General features: G+C 41.1%; 1 protein-coding gene across 10 annotated transcripts in view; it reads right to left on the reverse strand.

Annotated features, from left to right (window-relative positions):
* The window catches only part of adgrb1a (adhesion G protein-coupled receptor B1a), a 119,039-nt gene that overhangs the window by 45,729 nt on the left and 45,757 nt on the right, over window positions 1–27,553 (reverse strand). For all 10 annotated transcript variants that reach the window (XM_058052772.1, XM_058052773.1, XM_058052774.1 and 7 more), the window contains 11 exons: window positions 25,068–25,232; window positions 24,817–24,981; window positions 24,580–24,681; window positions 24,404–24,510; window positions 22,890–23,084; window positions 22,175–22,243; window positions 20,814–20,922; window positions 20,549–20,692; window positions 12,944–13,019; window positions 8,427–8,529; window positions 8,293–8,336 (listed from right to left, as the gene is read on the reverse strand). In XM_058052772.1, coding sequence (XP_057908755.1) covers window positions 8,293–8,336; window positions 8,427–8,529; window positions 12,944–13,019; window positions 20,549–20,692; window positions 20,814–20,922; window positions 22,175–22,243; window positions 22,890–23,084; window positions 24,404–24,510; window positions 24,580–24,681; window positions 24,817–24,981; window positions 25,068–25,232 — 1,279 coding nt within the window. The remainder of the gene's footprint in view (window positions 1–8,292; window positions 8,337–8,426; window positions 8,530–12,943; window positions 13,020–20,548; window positions 20,693–20,813; window positions 20,923–22,174; window positions 22,244–22,889; window positions 23,085–24,403; window positions 24,511–24,579; window positions 24,682–24,816; window positions 24,982–25,067; window positions 25,233–27,553) is intronic.

The following is a 27,553-nucleotide window of genomic DNA, read 5'->3' on the forward strand; positions in this document are numbered from 1 at the left end:
GAGGCGATGCAGTAAACGTGGAGACGGCAAAAGGCAAAGAAAGCAGTTGAAAACCCACAGCTGTATAGCGGTTACCATATCCACCTTATCTCAGCTATTTTGCACGCCAAGGAGCTGCGGAAGACGTGAAGGCGGTGATGGGAAGGCTGCGAGGCGGCGTGCTTAGTGCTCTCTGCGTGGACACATTTTCACTCAAACATTGCCCTTTTTTTTATAATAATACGATCAACAATATCTGTATTCCTCACGAGAAAACGAACACAAACAGTAGTATCAATACATTATATCCCCTTTTTAATAATATACGTATTTTTTTTTAATTAAGTCAATCGGAATAATTTTCTTTTCTTATGCAATATTATAACTATTATTATGACTGAAATTCTATTTCATTACTTAATATGGCATCTATTGTGTACATTTGATTATTGTATCCTACTATTTTCGTGTTAAATTTATTATTTGAATATATAAGTATTAATTATATTTATTCCCTGTCAACTTTCCACATTTATACACAAACAGTAGTATCAATACATTATCTTGCTGTTTTAATAATATATGTATTTTTTTTAAATTAAGTCAATCGGAATAATTTTCATTTCTTATGCAATATTATAACTATTATTATGACTGAAATTATATTTATTACTTAATATGGCATCTATTGTGTATATTTGATTATTGCATCCTACTATTTTTGTGTTAAATCTCATTATTTGACTATATAAGTATTAATTATATTTATTCCCTGTCAACTTTCCACATTTATACACAAACAGTAGTATCAATACATTATCTTGCTGTTTTAATAATATATGTATTTTTTTAAATTAAGTCAATCTGAATAATTTTCGTTTCATATTCAATATTATAACTTATTATGACTGAATTTCTATTTCATTACTTAATATGGCATCTATTGTGTATATTTGATTATTGTATCCTACTATTTTTGTGTTTAATTAATTAATTATTTGACTATATAAGGATTAATTATATTTATTCCCTGTCAACTTTACACATTTATACACAAACAGCAGTATCAATACATTATACATTATATCCCTGTTTTAATAATATACGTATTTTCTTTTTTTTTTCAAATTAAGTCAATCGGAATAATTTTCGTTTCATATGCAATATTATGACTATTATTATGACTGAAATTCTATTTCATTACTTAATATGGCATCTATTGTGTATATTTGATTATTGTATCCTACTATTTTTGTGTTTACTAATTATTTATCTATTTATATAAGTATTAAATATATTAATTCCCTGTCAACATTCCACATTTTTACATAATTTTTTCATTCATTTTCTATACCCCTTGTCCTCATGAGGGCACAGCTGAGCTGGAGCCCACCCCAGCTGACTCAGGGCAAGAGGCGTGGTACATTCTGGTCCGGTTTGCAAACAACCTCAGCGCACACTTGATGGAGGAGACCTGTACCAGACAAGCTTGGATCATAACATGGCGGTGTTGTTACAGTGTGGATGAAGATTCGGACTTGCAGACCAGTTGGACTAACAGCCTGATGCAAAAATGGTTCCAAGGCTCCTGAATGATGATCAGAAGCATCGCCGCATGGAGGTGTGTCAGGACATCACCGTGGATCTTCAAACTCAACCATTCATTCGTTCATTCATTTTCTACTGCTTTTTCCTCACAAGGGTCGCTTGGGGTGCTGGGGCCTATCCCAGCTGTCTTCGGGCGAGAGGTGGGGTACACCCTGGACTGGTCGCCAGCCAATCACAGGGCACATATAGACAAACAACCATTCACACTCACATTCATACCTATGGACAATTTGGAGTCGCCAATTAACCTAGCATGTTTTTGGAATGTCGGAGGAAACCGGAGTACCCGGAGAAAACCCACGCATGCACGGGGAGAACATGGAAACTCCACACAGAAATGGGTGGAATTGAACTCGGGTCTCCTAGGCGTGAGGCCTGCGCGCTAACCACTCGTCCGCCGTGCAGCCCCATTCTTCTTCATTCATTCATTTTCTACCGCTTATCCGCACAAGGGTTGCAGGGGTGCTGGAGCCTATCCCAGCTGTCTTCGGGCGAGAGGCGGGGTACACCCTGGACTGGTCGCCAGCCAATCACAGGGCACATATAGACAAACAACCATTCACACTCACATTCATACCTATGGACAATTTGGAGTCACCAATTAACCTAGCATGTTTTTGGAGGAACATTTTGGAGAACATGCAAACTCCACACAGAGATGGCCGAGGGTGGAATCAAACCCCGGTCCTCCTAGCTGTGAGGTCCGCCGTGCGGCCCAAACTGAACCAAACTTGCTTCTGGTGATTAGGATCATGGATTTTTGAGTACGACCCAGAAATTAAGCGTTAGTGGAGTCCAACGTCTCCGAGGCCAAAAAAAGCAAGACAGTCAAAGTTATGTTGATCATCCACTGTTGAGTTCTTGCTACATGGGGGTGGGGGGGTGGGGGGGGGGGGGGGGGGGCGATCAATCAGTCTGTCTCCACAGAGGTCCTGCAGCGTTTCCTTCCTTCGCTCAGTGCGACTATGCACCTCCTCATAACGCTCTGAGCATCTGGCGGTTCATGGCCGAGGAGAACATCACCGTAGTGTAACAACCTTCCAATTCACCTGACCTTGCTCCGTGTGATGTTTTTATTTTAAGAGCTTGGCTGGCATTGTCTATGATGGCGACCAATTTGACAAGTACGCTCTCTACAGCAATCACCATGCCAGTCACAGAACTACACCTACTTGTTAGTTATCCAGCTAAAAAGAAGTTCTTCTTGGAGGTGCTGCCTCCCCAGCAGACCACAATACACACTAGACGGCCATGATGCACTTGAGTCATGAGTCTGTGTCTTCATGAAATTAAACAGGAATTCCCTTGGTCGGATTTCAGGAGGAGGGTTTGGAACACGAACAATGAAGGATGTCCTCCAGTGAGTAAACACTCTCCCACTCTCAGATGTAGACTCATCTGCTGTTGCTTACTTTCAGCATGTTGCTAATCTTATTATAGCTTAGGACGTCTTTGTTGACAATTCTATATGTCAACTGCTCAGACAGCCATGATGTGCCATGTTGGACATCCAGCGGCCAGTATGGGAGTAATATAACAGCTCTAATCCATAATGCACACATTTGTATGGTCCAGTCAAGCAGTTGATGGTAATGGTTTCATTTATTTTGAACATGCCTATAAGTTACATTGGAATACATCACATAGAATCAGTCACAGTTGTCCAAAAAGGAGTAGGAAGAAGCAGAGCTTATTTTAATCCTACCACTCATCCGTTTGATATCAATTGCAATACATTCAAATCCACCTCTGCAGACCTGCATAACAACATTCATTCATTTTCGACCGCTTTTCCTCACAAGGGTCGCGGAGGGTGCTGGAGCCTATCCCAGCGATGCATAACAACATATCTAAAGCAAATAAACCTAATAAGTTAAGCAGCTAGTTTGTAATTCAGCGGCAAAACATTCATTCATTCATTCATTTTCTACCGCTTATCCTCACGAAGGTTGCAGGGGTGCTGGAGCCTATCCCAGCTGTCTTCGGGCAAGAGGCGGGCTACACCCTGAACAAGTCGCCAGCCAATGACAGGGCACATATAGACAAACAACCATTCACACTCACATTCATACCTATGGACAATTTGGAGTCGCCTAGCATGTTTTTGGAATGTGGGAGGAAACCGGAGTACCCGGAGAAAACCCACGCATGCACGGGGAGAACATGAAAACTCCACACAGAAATGGGTGGAATTGAACTCGGGTCTCCTAGGTGTGAGGCCTGCGTGCTAACCACTCATCCGCCGTGCAGCCCCATTTTTATTCATTCATTCATTTTCTAACGCTTTTCCTCACGAGGGTCGCAGGGGTGCTGGAGCCTATCCCAAATGTCTTTGGGCGAGAGGCGGGGTACACCCTGGACTGGTCGCCAGCCAATCACAGGGCACATATAGACAAACAACCATTCACACTCACATTCATACCTATGGACAATTTGGAGTCGCCAATTAACCTAGCATGTTTTTGGAATGTGGGAGGAAACCGGAGTACCCGGAGAAAACCCATGCATGCACAGGGAGAACATGCAAACTCCACACAGAGATGGCCCAGGGTGGAATTGAACCCGGGTCTCCTAGCTGTGAGGTCTGCGCGCTAACCACATGGTCACCCTGCAGCCCGCGCCAAAACATTAATACATGAATATCACCAAAGGACAAATATAAATTATTGCACCAAATCAGACTAGACACCAAACACACACAGTATGATTTTAGACTGCGGTGGAATGTCTGAGTACTCAGTGAGAACCTACAAGAGGGGGAACATGCAAATTCCCAAAACAAGACTCAATGCCACATCCCAGCCAGAACATTCTTCCTGCAAGGCAGATGTGCTAACAGCATGTAGCACTGTGGTACATTATCAATAATTCATTCATTCATTCAATAATTATGCCGCTTAATTCTCTTCTACTAGGGTCGCAGGGGTACGCTGGAGCCTACCTCAGCTGACATCGGGCGAGAGGCGGGGTATAACCTAGACTGGTCGGCAGTCAATTGCAGGGCACATGACAGACAACGACTCACACTCATATTCATAACAGACAATTTAGAGTCACCAATTGATGAAAAATATTTAAGTGTTCTAGTTTTTCTAAGCAATACATAAAATGACAGTTACTATGGTACACATAATGTCATTGTATGGTCATATCACCTCGTACTTCGGTACGAGGTACATTATTTTAAAAAAAAACAACAACAACCTTAAACTGTATTATGGAAAGCAGGAAGTGAACAAATATAACAGTTACTGATTCTAAAAGTACCAGATGGAGGGGTAGGATTTAATAAGCTTTGCTTCTTCCTACTCCTTTTGGACATGTGGAACTGTGAACTGATTATGTGATGCATTCAATTGTAATCTGATGCATGTTCAAATGAAAAAAAAAAACATTACCATTATTTTTTTCTTATTATTATATTTTTTGACACACAAATCCAATTTTAGGTGCTAAAAATATCTCTATCTTCCCTCTTGGGCTTTCACATTGTACTCGCGGGGGTATGCTGGAGCCTATCCCAGCTGTCTTCTGCTAAGAGGCAGTGTACACCCTGAACTGGTCGCCAGCCAATCACAGGGCACATATAGACATGACACCTGCTACCAACACCTGTCACTCATTATTATTTGAGATGCTCGATATTAGGGCGGCATGGTGTTCTAGTGGTTAGCGCGCAGACCTCATAGCTAGGAGACAAGGGTTCAATTCCACACCCTGCCATCTCTGTGTGGAGTTTGCATGTTCTCCCCGTGCATGTGTGGGTTTTCTCCGGGTACTCCGGTTTCCTCCCACATTCCAAAAACATGCTAGGTTCCAAAAACATGCTAATTGGCGACTCCAAATTGTCCATAGGTATGAATGTGAGTGTGAATGGTTGTTTGTCTATATGTGCCCTGTGATTGGCTGGCGACCAGTCCAGGGTGTACCCCGCCTCTCGCCCATAGACAGCTGGGATAGGCTCCAGCATCCCCCGCAGTAGAAAATGAATGAATGCTCGATATTAACTTTAACTGATATTATGTAGTACATGATTACCGATATCAACAAATACCAGTATCGGCAGCAGCTCTTCATATTATGAAGACTGTATTATGCTATTTTTACTGTTATGCCATTGGGTGGATTTCACACATAAACATTGTTTGTGCAAAATACACAAATACTGCAACATGCAATACAAATTATAGAAAAAGTGGCATATTTACTTAAAATTGAAAAATTCATGACCAATCATCAAATGAAATTACAAAAGTATACATTTTTGAGTGTATGTTGATCATATAAATATCGGCCCTCAGCGTGTCTCCATATTGATTTCCACAGCACATGTAACTCAAATGGAATATATTCCAACTCTGTTTCTGTGTATATGTGATTATGTCTTGCCTGCAGACAGTCTCGCTGGATAATTTTTGTGTTAATCCAGCACCCCTACATGGTAAATATCCTCTGCCAAAAAGCAGTCACATGGATGAAAAAGATTTCCCAAATCAAACAGCTACAAAAAAAAATAAAAATATGAGTTCTGTCAGAAAAGTTCCAGGACTGGTGTCATAAAAGATATTTTTTCAAATCCAAACTAAAGGTTTTTCTCCTTTGAAGTAATCCATCTGGAGTCTAACGCACTTTCCCAGCCATCTCTGCCACGCCTTCATTCTTACGGGATCCTTTGCAGCTCTGTTGACACGATCATCTTGATGTTGTCCATGTCTTCAAAACATATCCCATTCAGCTTTGCCAAAGAAGACAAAAATCACATGGTCCTGTAGGAAGGTTATTCCATTTCTCCAGCTCGGCGAAATTTTCCTCTTCTTTGATATTAGCCTTGGAGGCAAGATCTTGCAGTAGACAATGTCCCTCACATTGAAGAATGCAATCAACATCAACAGTTCTGGAACTTTTCTGACACATCTCATACATAATGGGACATTTCCGGTGTAAAAATTGCCATTTATCCTGGAAAGTGTGTACTCATACAGAGTAGTGATGTGAGATTTTTTGCATTTTAGCATGGTGGCAGTTTCCTCCCACAGTCCAAAAAATACAGTACATCACTGATGTGTACAATTATTTTTATGACTAATAAAATCTATGAAAGTTTGGGATCACTTGGATATTTTTTGGCCAGTCTGAGACAAGGCTTTTTCTTGGTAGTCCTGCCATGAAATCCAGCATTCACTGTTGGTACTGACACTGGTCTTTGACGGGTACTATTTAGTGCAATTTTGTCTTAAACTACACTACTTTTTATGTCCTTGTTAGACCCAGTTTGTGCTGCTCTCTGAATGAAGGGAGTAGTGGTAAACTATTTTAGTTCTAGTTTAGATTTTTAGATGGGCTTCATAATAATCTATTAGCCTTATAAAATGATTAACTGATTAACCGATTAATTAACTGGTATGGCTGATTAACAACAGCCATACCAGGAGATTGATGCAGAGGACTGCCAGCTGTTGATAGTGGGCCTCTATGCAAAAATGTAGCTCATTCTTTTGAAAATCATCTGATTCATTTTAATTGTTTGTAAAATGGATAAAAATGTTTATTAAATGCATCAAAATGCGTTTTTCTTTGGAAAACAAAGACATTTGCAAGTGATCCAAAACTTTTTTAACAGTAGTGTATATGTGTTCTGTGATTGGCTGGCGACCAGACCAGGGTGTACAACGCCTCTCACCCGAAGACAGCTGGGATAGGCTCCAGCATACCCGTAACCCTTGTGAGGATAAGCGGTAGAAAATGGATAGATGGATGGATAAAATCTCGTACAATCGCCGTCCCAATTTCTTTAAATAAAAATATCCTGTATATAATGAGTAAGTTCATCAATACTGCAAGTGATACTGATAGTATCCACGCTCGAGCCAGTGTAGCGTATTGTTTAATGGGCAGTCATGTCATTTTTCAGGAAATATCAATTATTTTCAAATGCAAATATTGACAAGTATGACATAGATTAGTGTTTTTTTTTTACATGTATTTCCATTCCAAACCTCACATCAATCACCCACAAATTACTTTTTTTAAACCTTGGTATGCTCACACTATCATTGAGTCTGCTTGTCATTAATGCTGACATTCAAAACCACAAAAGACAGTAAATGGGGAGTCACGGTAACATTAATAGCGAAAGATAATTTTCATTAGCTTACTTTTGCATGCTTAATTTTTGGTATAGACTCTACGCCCGTGTTTCGACGTGACAGTTGACACCCAACTAATCTCTTTGCAAATGTACGGCGTATGAGGAGATTGTACATGTCAGAAAAATGAGAGACACTTCTAATTTTCCACACGCTTGCACCAGTGTTGTAGTACTGACAGTTGGCTGTTAATACTACATTTCACAAGAGAGGAGCTGTCCAACACACTCAGCACTATTGACTTAGATACTGGCACAATAATACTATATATATATATATAAAGATTTCAAAACCAAAGATGGCCGACGGTGCTTGGATTGTTCTCCAGGGTTCGACTTCCATTACGTAGAATATTATTTCCCCCCGGGATAAGTAGAATATTTGTTCAAACAGTCTCAGCGATGCATTTGTGGAATGTTTTGCATGTCAAGGCACGCGAGTAGAAGTAATGCAATAATGCAATGAGCATATTTAGATTTATACTGACTGAATACACACAACCCACGACATAAGAAAATATAGTCTAAAAACATGAATTTAATAACCAAGTGCACCTTACCTCTCACTCTCGTCCCAGGATATACAGGTCTGGTTTGTGGTGCCCTTGTGAATGAAATGTACAAATCAATTAAAAAGGCACAGAGAGCGCGGCTGATTAGCTACTTTGAAACAAAACATTGACTAGTCACTCACGTTGAACAAGTGAGAGAATTCAACGGTAACTGGAGCAGAGAGGGACGCAGGGGTGGGTTTGATGGTGACTGATACAATCTTGGAGTTGAGAACTGTGCTGTTTCTACGGGGACAAAGAAAACAGAATTACTGTGACAAAATCTAGAAGACAACATTTTACAAGACTCACTCGCTCCATAAATGATGAATGGGTGATATAGTTTCATAAGAAGCTTATTTACTCCAACCCCCCCATTTGTAGTTAGTTAAACATGGCTACCGATTATAATAACGCTAATAGTAAGATAACTTAACTAAGTACTCATCGTGACTGGCCTCGGGATGCTCCAGTCAGGATTTTATGGACTGAAATCGGTCAAAAACCAATAACATATCACATGGATTAATTGTATATATATTTTTTTATTTATGATGAGTGTTGGGCTGCAGGGCGTTCAAGTGGTTAGCACACAGGCCTCACAGCTAGGAGACCAGGGTTCAATTCCACCCTCGGGCCATCTCTGTGTGGAGTTTGCATGTTCACAGGGCACATATAGACAAACAACCATTCACACTCACATTCATACCTATGGACAATTTGGAGTCGCCAATTAACCTAGCATGTTTTTGGAATGTGGGAGGAAACCGGAGTACCCGGAGAAAACCCACGCATGCACAGGGAGAACATGCAAACTCCACACAGAGATGGGTGAGGGTGGAATTGAACTCCGGTCCCCTAGCTGTGAGTCCTGTGTGCTAACCACTTGACCTCCATGCAGCCCTATTAACAAACTATTAGGAATAGTTCGTTTTACAAGAAAAAAACAATGCAAAAATCATTCTAAATGTCGCATTGAAGAGATTATTAATCACTGAAGACTGTGAGAGAGAGGGAGGAAGGAGAAAAGACGGGATCCACACCAACATGCATGTTCTCCCCGTGCATGCGTGCATTTTCTCCGGGTACTCCGGTTTCCTCCCACATTCCAAAAACATGCTAGGTTAATTGGCGACTCCAAATTGTCCATAGGTATGAATGTGAGTGTGAATGGTTGTTTGTCAAAATGTGCCCTGTGATTGGCTGGCGACCAGTCCAGGGTGTACCCCGCCTTTCGCCCGAAGACAGCGGGGATAGGCTCCAGCACCCCCCGCGACCCTCGTGAGGATAAGCATGATTAGTGTTATTGCAGCCAGCAGAGTTCTACTGTAATGTCTTGGATAGTGCCCCCCCCCACTTCCTTCACACTACACAGGCACGCAGTGGCAAACCCAACATGTCACCCAACATATCCAATTTGTAAGAGTGATGTAAAGTTTGCATCCTGCAACAAATACCATGAAAAATATCTCACTGGAATAGAACAAACATTTAATAGAGTATGCCGAGTTTTCCAGGCTCAGGGTGCAGCCTGTCAAACGACAGCTAACATAGTCAACATTCCCCCCGTATGTGCGTGACCATCAGAAGGCTAAGCAAATAACCAGAGCAATAATTGAATTCATTGGACTACATGACCAGCCTTTTTCTGCCGGGTTCTACCGATTGCTCTCTTACATGGAGCACCACAAATACTACCTCCACAATGGTTTTGTCTAAAGTGATTTTAGGGTTTGTTTTTTTAGATTATATAGCAGGAATTCTGGGCTCCATCAAAAAAAAAATCACATTGAATATAATATATAATAAAATATCGACAGTCTGTATACTGTATGTCATCAATATTGATATCAGGTAATCCCTGATGGCAGCATCCCTAATACAAAGTCTCAGTAGTGATAGGCAAAACCGTTCATTTCAGTGAACCGGATCATTCCGGTTCATTCAATAAAAAGATCAGTTCATTTTGTTTGGTCAATTGGTCGTTAGCCTGTGATCTCCCCCTGTGCATAGACCCGGTCAGCCGTGTCGAGTCAGTCCGTTCACTCATGTTGACGTTCGTTCTGACTCAACAGTGCAACAACACATGATGACTAGTGGTGTGTCGGTCATGAACGAACGGGTCAAAAGAACTAGTTCTTTTTTGTGAACGGAATGAATGAGGTAAATGACAGTGTCGGTCAATCTCTCGGTCTCGGTCTTTCAGTCAGCTAACCCCACGCACCCGCAAAGCGAGGCGCGACGATAGGATAAGACAGGCAAGCACGCAGATAGTCCCGCCCTGCAAAAGGAACGGTCAACTGACTCTCCAGCCAATCAAAAGAAAGTATTTGTGACTGAACGCACTGAACGGGTATTTTAGAGGCAGTGACTTTGTTCATTCCGTTCACAAAAAAGAACTACTTCTTTTGACCTGTTCGTTCATGACTGACACACCACTAGTTCTCAGTATGGTGCGTCTGAAACGATCAGGTTTTACGGAACTGTCCAGTGCTGAATATCATGGCTTACCACTATTTGTTTTGATTTATTTGGATTATTTAGTTTTGTACGTATTTCACGCTTCTTAATAAAGGCAGTAGCAGATGACAAAGACGATCACTGTCCGTTACTGTGTTTTACTCGCTTCTCTCTCTCCATGTCTCCACGCTTCCGCCTCTTTGGTAGGCATTGTGATTCCTAGTCTTCATAGTATCTATCAATCATAGCGTATGAGGCAATCACAAAGAAATTAATTGCTACTGGAGGTGGTTTTTCTGAAGAATTCTGGACAGCCAAACACGTTCGACGTGTCTTGCTCTGGCTTCTCATATCATCAGTGTATGCTTTAAGCACAATTACCCCTTCACCATTGCAAAACACAATCAGTCACTTTAATCTTTCATGGCATCTAGTCTCTTGCCTCAAACTCATCTCATTTTGCTCGAGGGGCAATCAAATGCAAAAATGAAAAAAAGATAAGAAAGAACGGAAATGGCAGAAGCTGAGGGAGATGAAAGCCGTCCGCAGAGTTTGACCGAGGAGTGAGATTTAGGGTTTGTTTCACTTTCACAATTCAGTATGTTGAAATTCTTACTACCAGCTTGTGATAGTTTTCTACGACTCCAAAATGGTCATTTAGAATATCACCTTAAACATTATACATCATGTATTAAACTGTATATAAAATAAATATAAATAAAATAAATATAAAATAAATGTATAATAAACATGATGTATGACATAAACTGGCTTTCTTTCAATGCAGACCTGCCAACATGTACACATTTATAGTGCTCTTGCATATGTTTGTATGCTCTCCATTTTCCGGAAAATAATTGAGAAGCAATGAACTGGAGGCATATGGAGGAGGTGGCTTTTTCCCAGCGTGCGCATCTTGCTTTTTCAGAGAGGAGCTGCCATCTATCTCCACACATTTAAAATTGATGTGAAACAAAGCTGAACTGATGAGCTGTATGCTGACAGCATTTGTTTCACCGCGTCATAAAAATTCACCACAGAAAAGCTGTTTCCCCAGCAAGAACATGTTTGGTGAACGCATGGCTTGCGTTTACTGCACTCATGCATTGAATTACAGGAGTATCTCTGTTTTCTTCACAATTCGTTCCAAGAGGTCTGACCAAAGATGAAATGACAATGTTTTCCCATAGGAAATAATGTCAACCGTTTAATCCATTCCAGACACGCAAAATATTAACATTCATTCATTTTCTACCGCTTATCCTCACAAGGGTCACGGTGGGTGCTGGAGCCTATCCCAGCTGTCTTCGGGCGAGAGGCGGGGTACACCCTGGACTGGTCGCCAGTCAATCACAGGGCACATATAGACAAACAACCATTCACACACACATTCATTTGGAGTCGCCAATTAACCTAGCATGTTTTTGGAATGTGGGAGGAAACCGGAGTACCCGGAGAAAACCCACGCATGCATGGGGAGAACATGCAAACTCCACACAGAGATGGGCGAGGGTGGAATTGAACTCGGGTCTCCTATCTGTGAGGCCTGCGTGCTAACCACTTGGTCTCCATGCAACCCTATTAATATACTCATTCATTCATTCATTTTCTACCGCTTTTCCTCACGAGGATTGCAGGGGTTGCTGGAGCCTATCCCAGCTGTCTTCAGCCGAGAGGCAGGGTACACCCTGGACTGGTCGCCAGCCAATCACAGGGCACATATAGACAAACAACCATTCACACTCACATTCATACCTATGGACAATTTGGAGTCGCCAATTAACCTAGCATGTTTTGGAATGTGGGAGGAAACCGGAGTACCCGGAGAAAACCCACGCATGCACGGGCAGAACATGCAAACTCCACACAGAGATGGGCAAGGGTGGAATTGAACTCGGGTCTCCTAGCTGTGAGGCCTGCATGCTAACCACTTTTCCTCCATGCAAAAAATAATTTTAAATGTCGCATGGAAGAGATTACTAATCACTGAAGACTGTGAAGATGGTAAGAGAGAGGGAGGAAGGAGAAAAGACAAGATCCACACCAACAACATCTGGCCCGCGGGCCAGTTGTGGACCACATTTTTGATGGGCCTGTTAATGACCCATTATAGAAAAATTGGAGAAGAGTTGAGGAGTTGGTGAGTGGTATATTTTATACAAGATGTTTAAAAAAAAATGTACGCCAAAAATGGTCTTACCTCTGGAAATTCAGAAGGCTTCCCAGGTTTCTGTACAGAACTATTCCCGTTACAAACGTCGAGGTGTCATCTGAATCTGAGAGACAGAGGCACAACAAGAGAGAAACAAGCAAAGAGGTCAAAATCAGAATTCTGAATCTCAATGGTGCATTTTTTTTTTTTTTTTTGAACACGAGGCCTGTGTTAGAGGGAAAAATCCAGGTCAGCCATGCTGTGTCCACTCCTTCAGCCCCCAAGAGCTCTTTAGAATGGAGGTGGCCTACATGACTAGTCAGCTATAAATGGTGTTGCTTTACACAGATTCGCTTGGACATACATTCAGGTCATGTGTTTTCACAAGCTCGCTTTCATTCACATTTATATATTGATAGTGAAAACAGCAACACTTGGCACATACAGTATGACAGCTCATTCTTATTACCTGCTGGAAATATGTACGTATATATATATTTATATATGTATATTCGATGTACTTTTTGAAGGGTGGATTTATTTTGGTCTTGCTGCTACTATCACCGTGTTGCTGTGAAACTTTAATTTCCCCCTGCTGTCAAATGTTGAACATTGATTGATATCTGTGTAGGCTTGGCCTTATGTTCACTTTATAATACAGTATATGCCGTATATACAGTATATAACATATTTCAAATGTTTTTTGTACAGACGACAATCACTGTGTATATTTCCAGTCATCCTCCCATTTAAATTCATTCATTCATTCATTTTCATTTAGACCTAATTTCACGAGGATAATATTTTATTATTATGAGGGAAAATAATGTCATTTTTGTATAATAACGCAGTAATTTTCATAATAAGTCAGAACCAAAAAAAACAACTAATAAACTTGTATTTTTTGGAAAATTAAGTTGTGGTTATGTTAAATAAAATATGAAAGAAAAAAGTTTTAATATTGTGAGAAAGAAGCAAAATAAAATATTACATTTTAGGTAAATCAGGTTGGGAAAATATTTTAATATTATGGGAATACATCAATATATTATGTCATTATATTCATTCATTCATTTTCTACTGCTTTTCCTCACAAGGGTCGCGGGTATGCTGAAGCCTATCCCAGCTGTCTTCGGGCGAGAGGCGGGGTACACCCTGGACTGGTCGCCAGCCAATCACAGGGCACATATAGACAAACAACCATTCACACTCACATTCATACCTATGGACAATTTGGAGTCGCCAATTAACCTAGCATGTTTTTGGAGGAACATTTTGGAGAACATGCAAACTGCACACAGAGATGCCCAAAGGTGGAATCGAACTTGGGTCTCCTAGCTGTGAGACCTGTACACTAACCACTCACACGCCGTGCAGCCTTCCCATTTAAATTCATTCATTCATTCATTTTCTACCGCTTTTCCTCACGAGGGTCGCGGGGCTGCTGGATCCTATCCCAGCTGTTTTCGGGTGAGAGGCGGGGTACACCCTGGACTGGTCGCCAGCCAATCACAGGGCACATATAGACAAACAACCATTCACACTCACATTCATACCTATGGACAATTTGGAGTCGCCAATTTTGGAGAACATGCAAACTGCACACAGAGATGCCCGAATGTGGAATCGAACTTGGGTCTCCTAGCTGTGAGGCCTGCACACTAACCACTCAAACACCGTGCAGCCTTCCCATTTAAATTGTTTCCCGTATTTTACCTTCCTTCAAAAGGAAAAAAAAAATGTAAATCCTCTCAGGTGCTGCAGGTGACAATGGTGACGCGATGCGACTGACAGGCAGTATAAAAGCCCGGTTATGCACAAGTCGCTTGTGACGTGATTCATTCAAATTGACAGCGCGAGATAGAGGGATGAACGTGGAAAAAAAAAAAACATTGTTACATAAAATAAGATGTCGTTCGACAACAGCACTGCTTGTGCTTTCCTCACATGAAAAAAAAAAAAAATCAACCACTCCGGTCGAGACCCCCAATATGTACTTCCTGGAAAGTCTTATCAGGTAATTGTGCCAACATGGTGAATCAAATCATTTGAGCTTGTCAACTCCCAACCAAGCGAGACAGAGTATATACATATAAAACAGGAATGGCATCCTGATTCAATAGGAATGTCAAATCTGGAATTCTGACAACGAGAAGGTTTCAAAAAGGCCTCAGGCAAAAGGAACCCTTTTTTCCTGCTGATGTGTCAAAGGTGAAAAACAACTCCCATCTGCTGAGCCATCTGAAAACATCCAGCTCCTCTACTCAAGCACACTATACGGCAGCTTGAGAGAATGTCGCAGTGTGCCAGGCCGCAGGCGGAGACTATAGCTCCCAGGCAACAGCTGAGCTTTCATGGGCATCAAGGGTGAACCAAGTGAGTAGTGTATGTGTGTGCAAAGCAGATAACGCACTGCATTATGTTTCATATTCATCAAGCTTTTGGCTGGCCTATCTGAAATTCATATAAACCAGATTGTAGCCTGGAGGTAACATAAATCAGTGATTCAAATAATTTCTTCAAAATTAGTTTGGTGTGCTTGAACTGAGTGCACTGTCGACATAATATTAATTCACTTTGTTGCAAAAAAAAGCAATATTTAAGCAACATTTGCATAAATTGGGACTTATATTAGAACAAGCGTGGTAGATTTATTTTAACAGAGAGAGACTGACAATATATTAAATATGAATTTAATTTGTATTGGATATGATTGAAGGAAATAAGTATTTCATCCCCAAGTAAAATCTGATTAATCTAAGTAATTGGTGGGAAAAAAAAACAAAAACAGAGGTCACAGGGGTCACACTTTTTTCGGATGGATTTGGTCTTCTGCTTGCTACAGATACACTCCAAATCCTGAAGGTTTCGAAATTCGAACTTTTAGCTTCCTCCGATTATTCCTCAGATTATCTATGGTATTAAGGTCCAGAGACTGGTCCAGAATAGCAGCACGGTGGACAAGTGGTTAGCGCGCAGCCCTCACAACTCGGAGACCAGGGTTCAATTCCACCCTCAGCCATCTCTGTGTGCAGTTTGCATGTTCTCCCCGTGCATGTGTGGGTTTTCTCTGGGTACTCCGGTTTCCTCCCACATTCCAAAAACATGCTAGGTTAATTAGCGACTCCGAATTGTCCATAGGTATGAATGTGAGTGTGAATGGTTGTTTGTCTATATGTGCCCTGTGATTGGCTGGCGACCAGTCCAGGGTGTACCCCGCCTCTCGCCTGAAGACATCTGGGATAGGCTCCAGCACCCCCCGTGACCCTCGTGAGGATAAGTGGTAGAAAATGAATTAATTAATGTATATGATTAAAGGAAATAAGTATTTCATTCCCAAGCAAAATCTGATTAATCTAACTAAATGGTGGGGGAAAAAACCCTGTTGTTGGCAAAGATAGAGGTCACAGGGGTCACACTTTTTTCAGATGGATTTGGTCTTCTGCTTGCTACAGATACACTCCAAATCCTGAAGGTTTCGAAATTGTCAATCGTCAACTTTTAGCTTCCTCCACAGATTATCTATGGTATTAAGGTCCAGAGACTGGTCCAGAATAATAGTCTTTTTCAACTTAAGGCGCTGTTTTGGTGCCTTGATGCAGTGCTAGCTTTACATTCAAAAGTGCCCCGACCATGGCCCCCCTTGTTTTCACCCTCCTGGCAACTCAGTTTGGTTTTATCCACTAATGCGAGGTGGATGAGATGTGCCAGTAAAGGACGGCCATCCTACACAAATATCCTGAACTGATGAGCAAATAAGTTTCCCCTCCTTCCCTTGTGGCGCTCCCTGGAGAATGGAGTTCCGGGCAAATGCCAATGTTGCCCACAGCTAGAAGGACCAATGACCTTAAGTTTTGACTCATTGTCATGCTGGGAGACTCATCCAAGACCCATCTTCAGGCCCCGTTTTTTGGCCCCTCAATGCAGTTCATTGGTGGAACTAGCAACCTGACTAAATGTGTGTGTAGCACAGCTAAACATGTTGCCTTGATTGTTGCCAGGTGTGTGCCAGAGCACTTTTGTGCATAGGTTGTGTCACTTTGCAGAGTTTTTGTGTGCTACAAGCATCAACACGACATGTCCAGGAGGCATCCTAACCAGATGCACAAGGTCCCCTCATCTGGCTCCTCGAAATGCAGCAGAGCAGCAGCTCTGACATCCTGAGGAAGAAAGTCATTCTGGCTCTCATATCCTTGATCTTGTTCTTTCGGTCACTACCCACCAGACCATAGGCGACAACAGACAGATGCAGAGTCTGCATCCCTGCCAATGCCGAACTGATCCGTCTGTCAATCTCCCACTTGGTTCTTCACTCAATCGTGAAAAAGACCCCACAATATAATCGCTGGCTCAGAGTGGGCACTCTATGAAGACCGTGGACTCGGTTTTGGAGGGATTGATTGTCATCCCAGGCTGTGAACCACTCCGGTGAAAGATGAACCTGATGACAACCTAATGCTAGGAGTCCATTGGGCTTGGCGCGTAGTGGCTTGTTGTGGCGCCGAATTAACGCGTTTGCTCGGCATGTTGCCATGTTGTCGTTATTCAGCACCACAGCAAGCTACTATGCGGCAATCACATAATCTGTGGCGTGAACTGGCACCAACTGGCGCCGGACCAGTAGACTCGTAGCATCATTGGCGCAACTTGGCTCGTGCCATTACATTCCAGTGGATTCAAATAGGCAGATTGTTTGTGACATTTGGTTCCACTTGGTGGACACTTGCATCAAGCAATTGCCGCAATGAAGATTTTAAACATTTTGAAATTTTCTTGCCGCCAAACTGAATTTTTTCCGCCATTACGGGCCACCATGAGCCAGTTGGGAGGCAGTTTGAGCCACTGCACGCCACTAGGCACCTTATTGGCGACACTAGGCGCCACAGCAAATTGTATTGGCGCAAAATGGCACCAACTGGCACCGGCCCAGTGGACTCCTAGCATCATTGGCGCAACTTGGCTCGTGCCATTACATTCCAGTGGATTCCAATAGGTGGATTGTTTGTGACAGTTGGTTCCACTCGGTGGACATTCGCATCAAGCAATTGACGCAACAAAGATTTTAAACATTTTGAAATTTTCTTGCCGCCAAACTTAATTTTTTCCGCCATTACGGACCACCATGAGCCAGTTGGGAGGCAGTTTGAGCCACTGCACACCACTAGACACCTTATTGGCGACACTAGGCGCCACAGCAAATTGCATTGGCGCAAACTGGCACCAGCCCAGTGTACTCTTAGCATTAAGGCTGAATTAAGCGACAGTTTAAGCAACGCTATCTGGCTCCACCCCCTCCAAAGACTCCAGCGGACCTTGACACGCACCTCCAAAAATTTCAGAAGTTGTACCAGAGCTGTGATTGGCCGGCGTTTCTTCTTACATCATTTTTGATTTAGCAATTGCCAACCTTAACGCCACACAAACAGCAGAATCCACAACATCAATAGGTTGTTACGATACATTTGTTTTTTAGTTTCCACATTATGTGGATGGATCTTTTTAGGGCTCTTCTTAAAGACAGAGACCACCCAAACACCAAAATCATTGGGACTGGCAGTGGAATAACAAGCCAGAGACCAAACATGGGCTAAACCAGGGTTTGCATCAACAATGTCATCTTTAACAGTACTGACATTTTCGCAGTATGCCTGAACCCCCTTGTGTGGGACTGTGTTTGAATTGTTCACATTACTCCACTGCAAACTTTCTAATCCTCTCACCTCCTTTTTTTTTTTTTTGAGGTAGGATCATCTTCTGCCGCAGCAGCATCTAGGTTTCGCTTGCCTATATACCCGAGTTGAAAGGAGTAGGTGGAAAGGGCTGACAGCCACCTATAATTGGGTGCATAAGGTTTTGCATAATCTGGACATATGTCATAACTACCTAGAAATCTGTTCCATAAACGTCACAGACAGGTTGTCAGTAATTGCCAGTTTAACGTTAACAATTCTTACTTTTGTCTTTACTGAGCTTATACATATATTCCATGTTATTTCCCAACAGCCCTTATTTAAATATACAATATTTGTCAAAATGGGGCTGCACGGCGGACGAGTGGTTAGCGCACAGACCTCACAGCTAGGAGACCAGGGTTCAATTCCACACTCGGCCATCTCATGCGTGGGTTTTCTGCGGGTACTCCGGTTTCCTCCCACATTCCAAAAACATGCTAGGTTAATTGCCGACTCCGAATTGTCCATAGGTATGAATGTGAGTGTGAATGGTTGTTTGTCTATATGTGCCCTGTGATTGGCTGGCGACCAGTCCAGGGTGTACCCCGCCTATCGCCCAAAAACAGCTGGGATAGGCTCCAGCAGCCACGTCAACCTCATGAGCAAAAAGCGGTAGAAAATGAATGAATGAATGAATATTTGTCAAAATGGGGCTGCACGGCGGTCGAGTGGTTAGCGCGCAGACCTCACAGCTAGGAGACCAGGGTTCAATTCCACCCTCGGGCCATCTCTGTGTGGAGTTTGCATGTTCTCCCCGTGCATGCGTGGGTTTTCTGCGGGCACTCCGGTTTTCTCCCACATTCCAAAAACATGCTAGGTTAATTAGCGACTCCAAATTGTCCATAGGTATGAATGTGAGTGTGAATGGTTGTTTGTCTATATGTGCCCTGTGATTGGCTGGCAACCAGTACAGGGTGTACCCCGCCTCTCGCCCAGCACCCCCCGCAACTCGTGACGAAAAAGCGGTAGAAAATGAATGAATGAATATTTGTCTAAATGCAAACACAATATGGTTAGTTCAAAACATATGCATGTTCGCGTGCATGCATGTGATGTGTTTGCTGTTCTCTCTCTGCACGTTGCTGCAGGGCCTGGAGTTGAAGTAGGGGCTAATCAGGCCAAGTCCCTACACCTGGGCCCAGTGTAGCCTGAATGACTTAAAGCAGAGGCAATGGTAACCCCCATTGGCGACTTCAACTTGCTACTATCGACCTCCCCTGGCCCTTCTGTTTTTGCATGTCGCAATACATCAGATCAATACATCCACATCAGACATGAGCGATTGGCTGGCCGTGACATATTGACATATGAAATATTAGATGTTAGCCAATCTATCTTCCAATGACGGTTCAATTGTGATGAATGACTTCCTTTAAATGTACAACACTATATTATCTATGTTATATAGGTACTGTTTCTGCTATCCTATTGACCGTATTTTCCGGACTATAAGTCGCACTTTTTTTTCATAGGTTGGCTGTTCCTGCGACTTATACTCCAGAGCGACTTATAAATGAAAAAAAACTTTTATGTTACATCATTCATTCATTTTCTACCACTTTTCCTCACAAGGGTCGAGCCTATCCCAGCTGTCTTCAGGCAAGAGGCGGGGTACACCCTGGACTGGTCGCCAGCCAATCACAGGGCACATATAGACAAACAACCATTCACACTCACATTCATACCTATGGACAATTTGGAGTCGCTAATTAACCTAGCATGTTTTTGGAATGTGGGAGGAAACCGGAGTACCCGGAGAAAACCCACGCATGCACGGGGAAAATATGCAAACTCCACACAGCAATGTCCGAAGGTGGAATTGAACCCTGGTCTCCTAGCTGTGAGGCCTGCGTGCTAACCACTTCTCCGCCGTGCAGACACATTTTAATGATATGTTATATTATAATGTTGCAGCTCTCACCTGTCTTTCCCGTTAACAGGATGTGTTTTGGAATGGTGACTTTGTCCTCTGAGTTGCGGGCCCAATCCACCATGCCCCTCCAGCCCTTCATGGGGAAACTGATGTCAGCGTTACCCAGCATCGGACGCTTATGGATGCTCAAAACTGTAGCAGAAAATGACACAAATTAAACTTCGAAGACACTACAGTCCATTTATCAACATTTTCAGTGATTGTACAAGTAAAACAAAAACAAAGTTTTCAGGATTTGACCTTGAGGGCTTACCTAGGTTATCAGTCACTTCATACATGTCCTGAAAGTCTTTCATTCTAAGACCAATGACATCCACAAAGTCCTCAATCAGGCGGAACAGCTCTTTGACATTTGGACCCAGCTGTGAGAACACAATGAATACAAAAATCGGGTTGTTGGATTCGGAGTATATATATACTTCAAAGATGAATGAGAGTCAGGGATAATCTTCTACAAGTTTCTGCATCTTCTGGATGCGTTCCAGAGGACAGATAGCTTATAGCTGGGGTCTCAAACACGCGGCCCGTGGGCCAAATGTGGCCCGCAGGACACAAATTTTGAGGCCCCCGCCTTGATATGAAAGTTTAATGTCAGTGCGGCCCGCGCAAGTTTGATATGGATGCTGTATGGTATCATGTACCCAGAAAAAAAATTATTACGTTTGATTAATGTTCATGTTAAAGGTTAAATAACTGTTAATAGTTATCCTCCCTATCCGTGTGGAAGTGGTAAGTTTTTGGCTATTTAAGTTGAAAGGAAATAACTTGAAGGCTACCGTTTAGGTCGCTAGCTCTCTAGTTTGCGAGTTAGCATGTGTCTCGAGACCCTGCAGTTGCGCAATATGTTGTAAATAAAAAGAGTATAAATGTGACTATAGTCGTGTTTTGTCATGTCTACAGGGCTCTAATAATGCTTTGTTAATTTTAATCTGAAAAAAAATAATTTGTCTACCCACCAACTATATGTGGTTTCTTAAGTTTGTATTATTTGCCGTTTTATTGTTATTATTATATTTATTTATTACTGATTTATATTGATTTTCTTTATTCTTGATTTGTTTAGTTACTTTTCATCTTATTTTGTGCAGAAAAATAATTTATCAGAGCTTTTATTGTAGAAAATCGGAACCAAAGCACTGAAAAAGTTTGTATATTTTTCTGTTTTTAATAAATGCGTTTTTTTTTTTTGAAAAACTGATGCGGCCCAGCCTTGCCCAGACCCTAGCTCCAGTGGCCCCCAGGTAAATTGAGTTTGAGACCCCTGGCTTATAGTGTACATATTCAAGAGTAGACATGATGTTTTTTTTTGATACTCAGAGCTCAGATTTGTCCTAAATCCTTCCTGTTGTGCAAAGTTCCTATATAGATATAAGATGGTATTGCACAAGATGAGGAATACAGCAGATGGAGGAGTGGATGTTTCCTTTAACTCGTCAGCTTTAGCTATAGAAAAAATATACAGGTGTTTGTCAGACTGCTGTAAAACCAAGCAGTCGTGCAAGCACTGTGGTCATTATTATGCAAATTCTGTATAATTCCCTCGTGCTCCACATAAAGTGTAAGTAGCGATTTAGTGATAATGTACATGCAATTTAAAAAAAAGATTATCCTTACCAGTTGTGCTTCTTCCCATCGTTCCCTGTTCTCTTCCATTAGCAAATTGCTGACCGACTGCACAAAGTTCTGGAGAAAAGGAAAATAAGTCTCATTGTCTCTGTTTTCCATTTTGCAAGAGGAAGATTAGCAATATAAAAAAAATGTCATTAAATGTTTTCAAAATGCTACAATCCTTGATAAAACTAAAATCTCCCTGTCTGAGTTCAATTTGAGTACATTTGTTCAGCTTTAGACATTAAATTTGACGCATTAAAGTGTATTATTATACATGTTTACAGCAGGCCTCGTGTTTAGTATGTCGGATTCCTCCCATTTTCCCCAAAAACATGCATGTTAATGCTAATTAGAGACTCTAAATTATCCCCGAGTGAATTCTCCATATGTTCCCTGTGATTGACTGGCACCCTGCCTCGGGAGAACCCTCCCTCTTGCCTATAAGTCAACTGGGATAGGAAGGATTAATGAATGCTAATGACAATATTTAATTATTAAAATGTATTTGGTGCTTCCTGAGGTGACCAGAAAGTTCCTTTTAATGGATTCCAAAGTAAAAAAAAAAAGGTCTTCTCTGGCTCATCAACGATTAATGCTAGTGGGGCAAAACAGTTAATCTGTAATTATGAATGAATAATTTAATTTATAAATTTAAATGGGGGGGTTTGAGAGATTAATAATTCTGTGTTATAACACTATTTAACAAATATGACTTCACCCTCATGTCTGCGCTGCTGGGGCTGTAGTATGCCCTCCTGAAGATTTCAGTCATGTTCTTCAGGACGTCTATAATGGCCAGCAAATCCCCGCTGTAGCTGGTGCCGTCACTGGAAGTGACTCTCAGTTTAGTCATCACTTCCGAGACTCCATCTCCCACAAGGCCTCGCTGTGCTTTGGATAAATGATCCCGTGTCTAAGAGAGAGAGTTAATCAACACCACAATACACATTTTTTGCAGGAGTAACATTATACACAGTAATCTGTTTCATCCCTGGTCATTTTATTTAAGTAACAATGAAATGTTCTATTTTCCTACATTTTCTCACATTGAAAAATTGGAAGAGCCCGCATTTTTTTTTTAACTTGTACCTATCTACATAACTGTAAATGTAAAATTATTCCCGACTTTCACAGGAAGTGCAAATAAGGTCAGGGTTGAAGTGCTTTCCGCCAATTTAACAGCATGATACTATTCTAACAAATTTTACAGCAATCACGCTAATTGATTTTGAAAGGCCACATATCGTGCCAGAAATCATAGTGTAATTTGACAATATCATTTAAATTTGAATTAATTTTTCTATTCAACAGTGCTGTGCAGTCAGACCCAGCAAGGCCTTCTCTGCTGGCCTTCACACTATCATAAGCACAACTTAAATTGTCATACATGTAATATAATGTATAATGCGATATAAGCAGTTTCTTGACAGCGTACTTCCTGCGGTGGCTATTGTTTCATCAGTGTATCATAATGGCGGCTTTACATGTGTATTACCCAATATAGGAGACGTGACAAGAGTAAATTTATGAAGTAACTAAAACTCCTCTTCGTGTCTGTTACAGTAAATGTGTTCCCTAGTTCCCTCGTTGAACACTGCCACCTAGTGGCCGATGTAGAATACAGTACGACATTCACAGTTTCGATGCTTCTTCTGAGTTGTTATATTTTAATTCATTGAGTTAGTTTACTTTTGTCATTTTTCTTATTGAAAATTGTTAATTTAGCGGGGGATATGTACAATTTGCTTAAATTTGCTAAGTTCCCACTGAACTTGGGCCCAGGTACCCAAATGCACCACCCACTACTGCTATTCTATATTATATTATATATTTTTAATATTATTAAAAAATAATTTAAAAATAATATTATATAAATATTATTATATTTTTATTTTTTTCTATTTATTATTATATTATATTATATTATATTATATTATATTATATTATATTATATTATATTATATTATATTATATTATATTATATTATATTATATTATATTATATTATATTATATTATATTATATTATATTATATTATATTATATTATATTATATTATATTATATATATTCTTGATCTGGATTATCCTTAGGACTAAAAGTATTAAAAGTATTGAATGCTCAGCAATTATTTAATTATTTGATGTAATTTTTTCCTTATTTGAGGTTGCAACCATTTTCATATAATACACATTTCAGCTGCTATGAAATGTAAAAGAAAAATATGACACCCACCAAAGTCTGGATGCTGCGATAATCATTGGAAATGCACTTCATATAAGTAGGATTCTCCCAGAATGCAATTCCCTCCTCATCAAGGGTGCAGTGACGGAGAATAAGCCCTGTAATTCAAAAGAGATATCCATTTGGTATTGATACTCAAATATATGAATAATGAACTGGAAACTGACCCATTGCATTGGGAGGACATCGTACTGCTGCCGTATCTCCAGCAGGAGTCATCTTCCAAACAACGTTGGAATAGTTGTCTTCGCCGCATATTTCATGAGGTTCTAGTCACACCAAAATAGAAATCAATTAGTCGCACCAAATTCCGAATCATATAGAGTGATTTTATTTTCAAAATTACCGTCTCTCAAAAGGGCAAACTGGAAAAGCAACAAGCAAGGGTGTTTTCTTTCACTTACCCGGGCATCTTTTTTCATTACAGTGTCGAATCTCCTCTCGTTCTGCAGGGCAAGTCTGCCCTCCAAAAAAGGGCCCATAACATATTCTGTTTCTCTGCTGGCTGCCCCCACCACAAGTTTTGGAACAACTTGACCACAAAGACCATGGCTGCCACCTACCATCCACTGAAAGAATATTAACATTAATGCAACTACACAAAACGTACAACTTAAACAATGAATATGATTATGAAGTTGATTATGTCTCCTACCAGGACATTCCCCGAGGAAGCAGTCCACAGTCTCCAGCCACTCGCCTCTGCATTCCGAACCGCCATACGAGGGGCCGTTACACTCCCTTGTCCGCTGCATTGTCCCGTTAGAACAGGAGGCTGAGCAGGAGCTCCAAGTGGACCACTCATTCCACACTCCATCCACTAAAAAGTGGCAACAACAGCAAAGTAAATTCAAGACATGAATCACATGCTGTTTGGTAACAGCAGAAAGGACGCGCACCAGCAAATACAAATAAACGGTGTAGACATTGAATGGGTGAAAGAAAATACATTTCTGGGGATCACAATAGATGAAAATATGAACTGGAAACCTCATATTACAAATATACAATATATATTATTATAATATATATTTAAAAAAAATATTTTTTTTACGGTTGTGAAAATTAAAAATTAAAATTTAAAATAAAAAAATTTAATTTTTAATTTTTAATTTTTAATTTTTAATTTTTAATTTTTAATTTTTAATTTTTAATTTTTAATAAAATAATTTAAGATTTTAAATTTTAAATTTTTTACTTTTTACTTTTTACTTTTTACTATTTTTTATTTTTTATTTTTTATTTTTTATTTTTTATTTTTTATTTTTTATTTTTTATTTTTTATTTTTTATTTTTTATTTTTTATTTTTTATTTTTTATTTTTTGTTTTTTATTTTTTATTTTTTATTTTTTATTTTTTGTTTTTTTATTTAAACACTTAAACTATATTAGGAAAGCAGGAAGTGAACAAATGTAACAGTTACTGATTGTAAAAGTACCAGATGGAGGGGTAGGATTTAATAAGCTTTGTTTCTTCCTACTCCTTTTGGACATGTGGAACTGTGAACTGATTACGTGATGCATTCAATTGTAATCTGATGCATGTTCAAATGAAATAAAACCATTACCATTACAACTTGTTAAAATGACCACTAACGAGACAGAAATCAGACAGATATACGGTTGTGAAAGAGTACAATGACGTATATGTCTGGCTAAAATGTATGAGATGTATGGGATGTAGAGGTTTTCAGGTAAAGTACAAGATGGCCAATAAAGCTGTTTCAATCTTGAATTGGCCCCTGGGCAGTGCTTTAGAGGTAATAAAGAGTGAAAGAAAGATAGATAGATAGATAGATAGACTCCCTTTATTGTCATTGCACAAAAACACAGTAGTGAAATTGCCAACGAAATGTCGTTGCCTGGCTCCCATATAATAACAGACACAAAAGAAGATAAGTAAAAACAAATAATAATAATAATAATAATGTGGAGAATAAATAGATAGAATAGACACCAAATATGAACAACATAATATAAAGTGCAGCATGAACAGTAAATTGCCCAAATAATTTAAATAATTAAAATAAATAATAATAATGTAAGTAAGGCTTATTTGGCATTGAGCAGTCTGATGGCCAGGGGGAAGTAGCTGTCTCTGAACCTGGTCGTCCTACAGCGGATGCTGCAGAGCCTTCTCCCCGATGCCAGGCGAGAGAACAGTCCATGCTGGGGGTGTGTGGGGTCAGAGCAGATCCGATGGGCTCTAGATACACACCGGCTGTTTGCTATGTCCTTAATGGGGGGGAGTTGGGTCCCGATGATCTTCTCCGCTGTCCTCACCACTCTCTGCAGTAACGTCCAGTCCGAGGCCTTGCAGCTCCCAGACCAGACGGAGATGCAGTTGGTCAGCAGGCTCTCGATGGTCCCTCTGTAGAAGGTGGTAAGGATAGGAGGGGAGAGGGAGGCTCTTTTCATCCGCCGCAGGAAGTGCAGTCGCTGCTGTGCCTTCTTCGCCAGAGCGGAGGTGTGGAGTGACCAGCCGAGGTTGTCCGTGATATGCACCCCCAAGTACTTGGTTGTGTTCACAACTTCTACGGCTGTGTCGTTGATGCTGAGTGGAGTGTGGCTGGGTCTGGATCTCCTGAAGTCGACGATGATCTCCTTTGTTTTGTCAACATTCAGGATCAGGTTGTTCGCCTTGCACCAATCCACAAGGTGTCGCACCTCCTCCCTGTAAGCTAGTTCGTTGTTGTCCTGAATGAGGCCCACAACTGTTGTGTCGTCCGCGTACTTCAGGATATGGTTGCTGCTGTACTTGGGGCGACAGTCATGGGTCATTAGGGTAAACAACAGGGGGCTCAGAACACATCCCTGGGGTGAGCCGGTGTTCAGGGAGATGACACTGGATGTGTTGTTGCCCACTCTGACACACTGGGTTCTATCTGTGAGGAAGTCAAGCAGCCAGTTGCACAGGGAGGTCTTGAGGCCCAGTGGCTCCAACTTGCGTACCAGGTCCTGGGGGATGATCGTGTTGAATGCTGAGCTGAAGTCCAGGAACAGCATCCGTACATGGGTGTTTTTCTTCTCCAGGTGCTCCAGGCTCAGGTGGAGAGCAGTGGAGATGGCGTCTTCAGTGGAGCGGTTTGGCTGGTACGCGAATTGGAAAGGGTCGAGAGATGGGGGGAGTATGGAGGTGAT

This window comes from Doryrhamphus excisus, chromosome 17 (genome assembly GCF_030265055.1).
Source record: "Doryrhamphus excisus isolate RoL2022-K1 chromosome 17, RoL_Dexc_1.0, whole genome shotgun sequence".
Lineage (NCBI taxonomy): Eukaryota > Metazoa > Chordata > Actinopteri > Syngnathiformes > Syngnathidae > Doryrhamphus > Doryrhamphus excisus.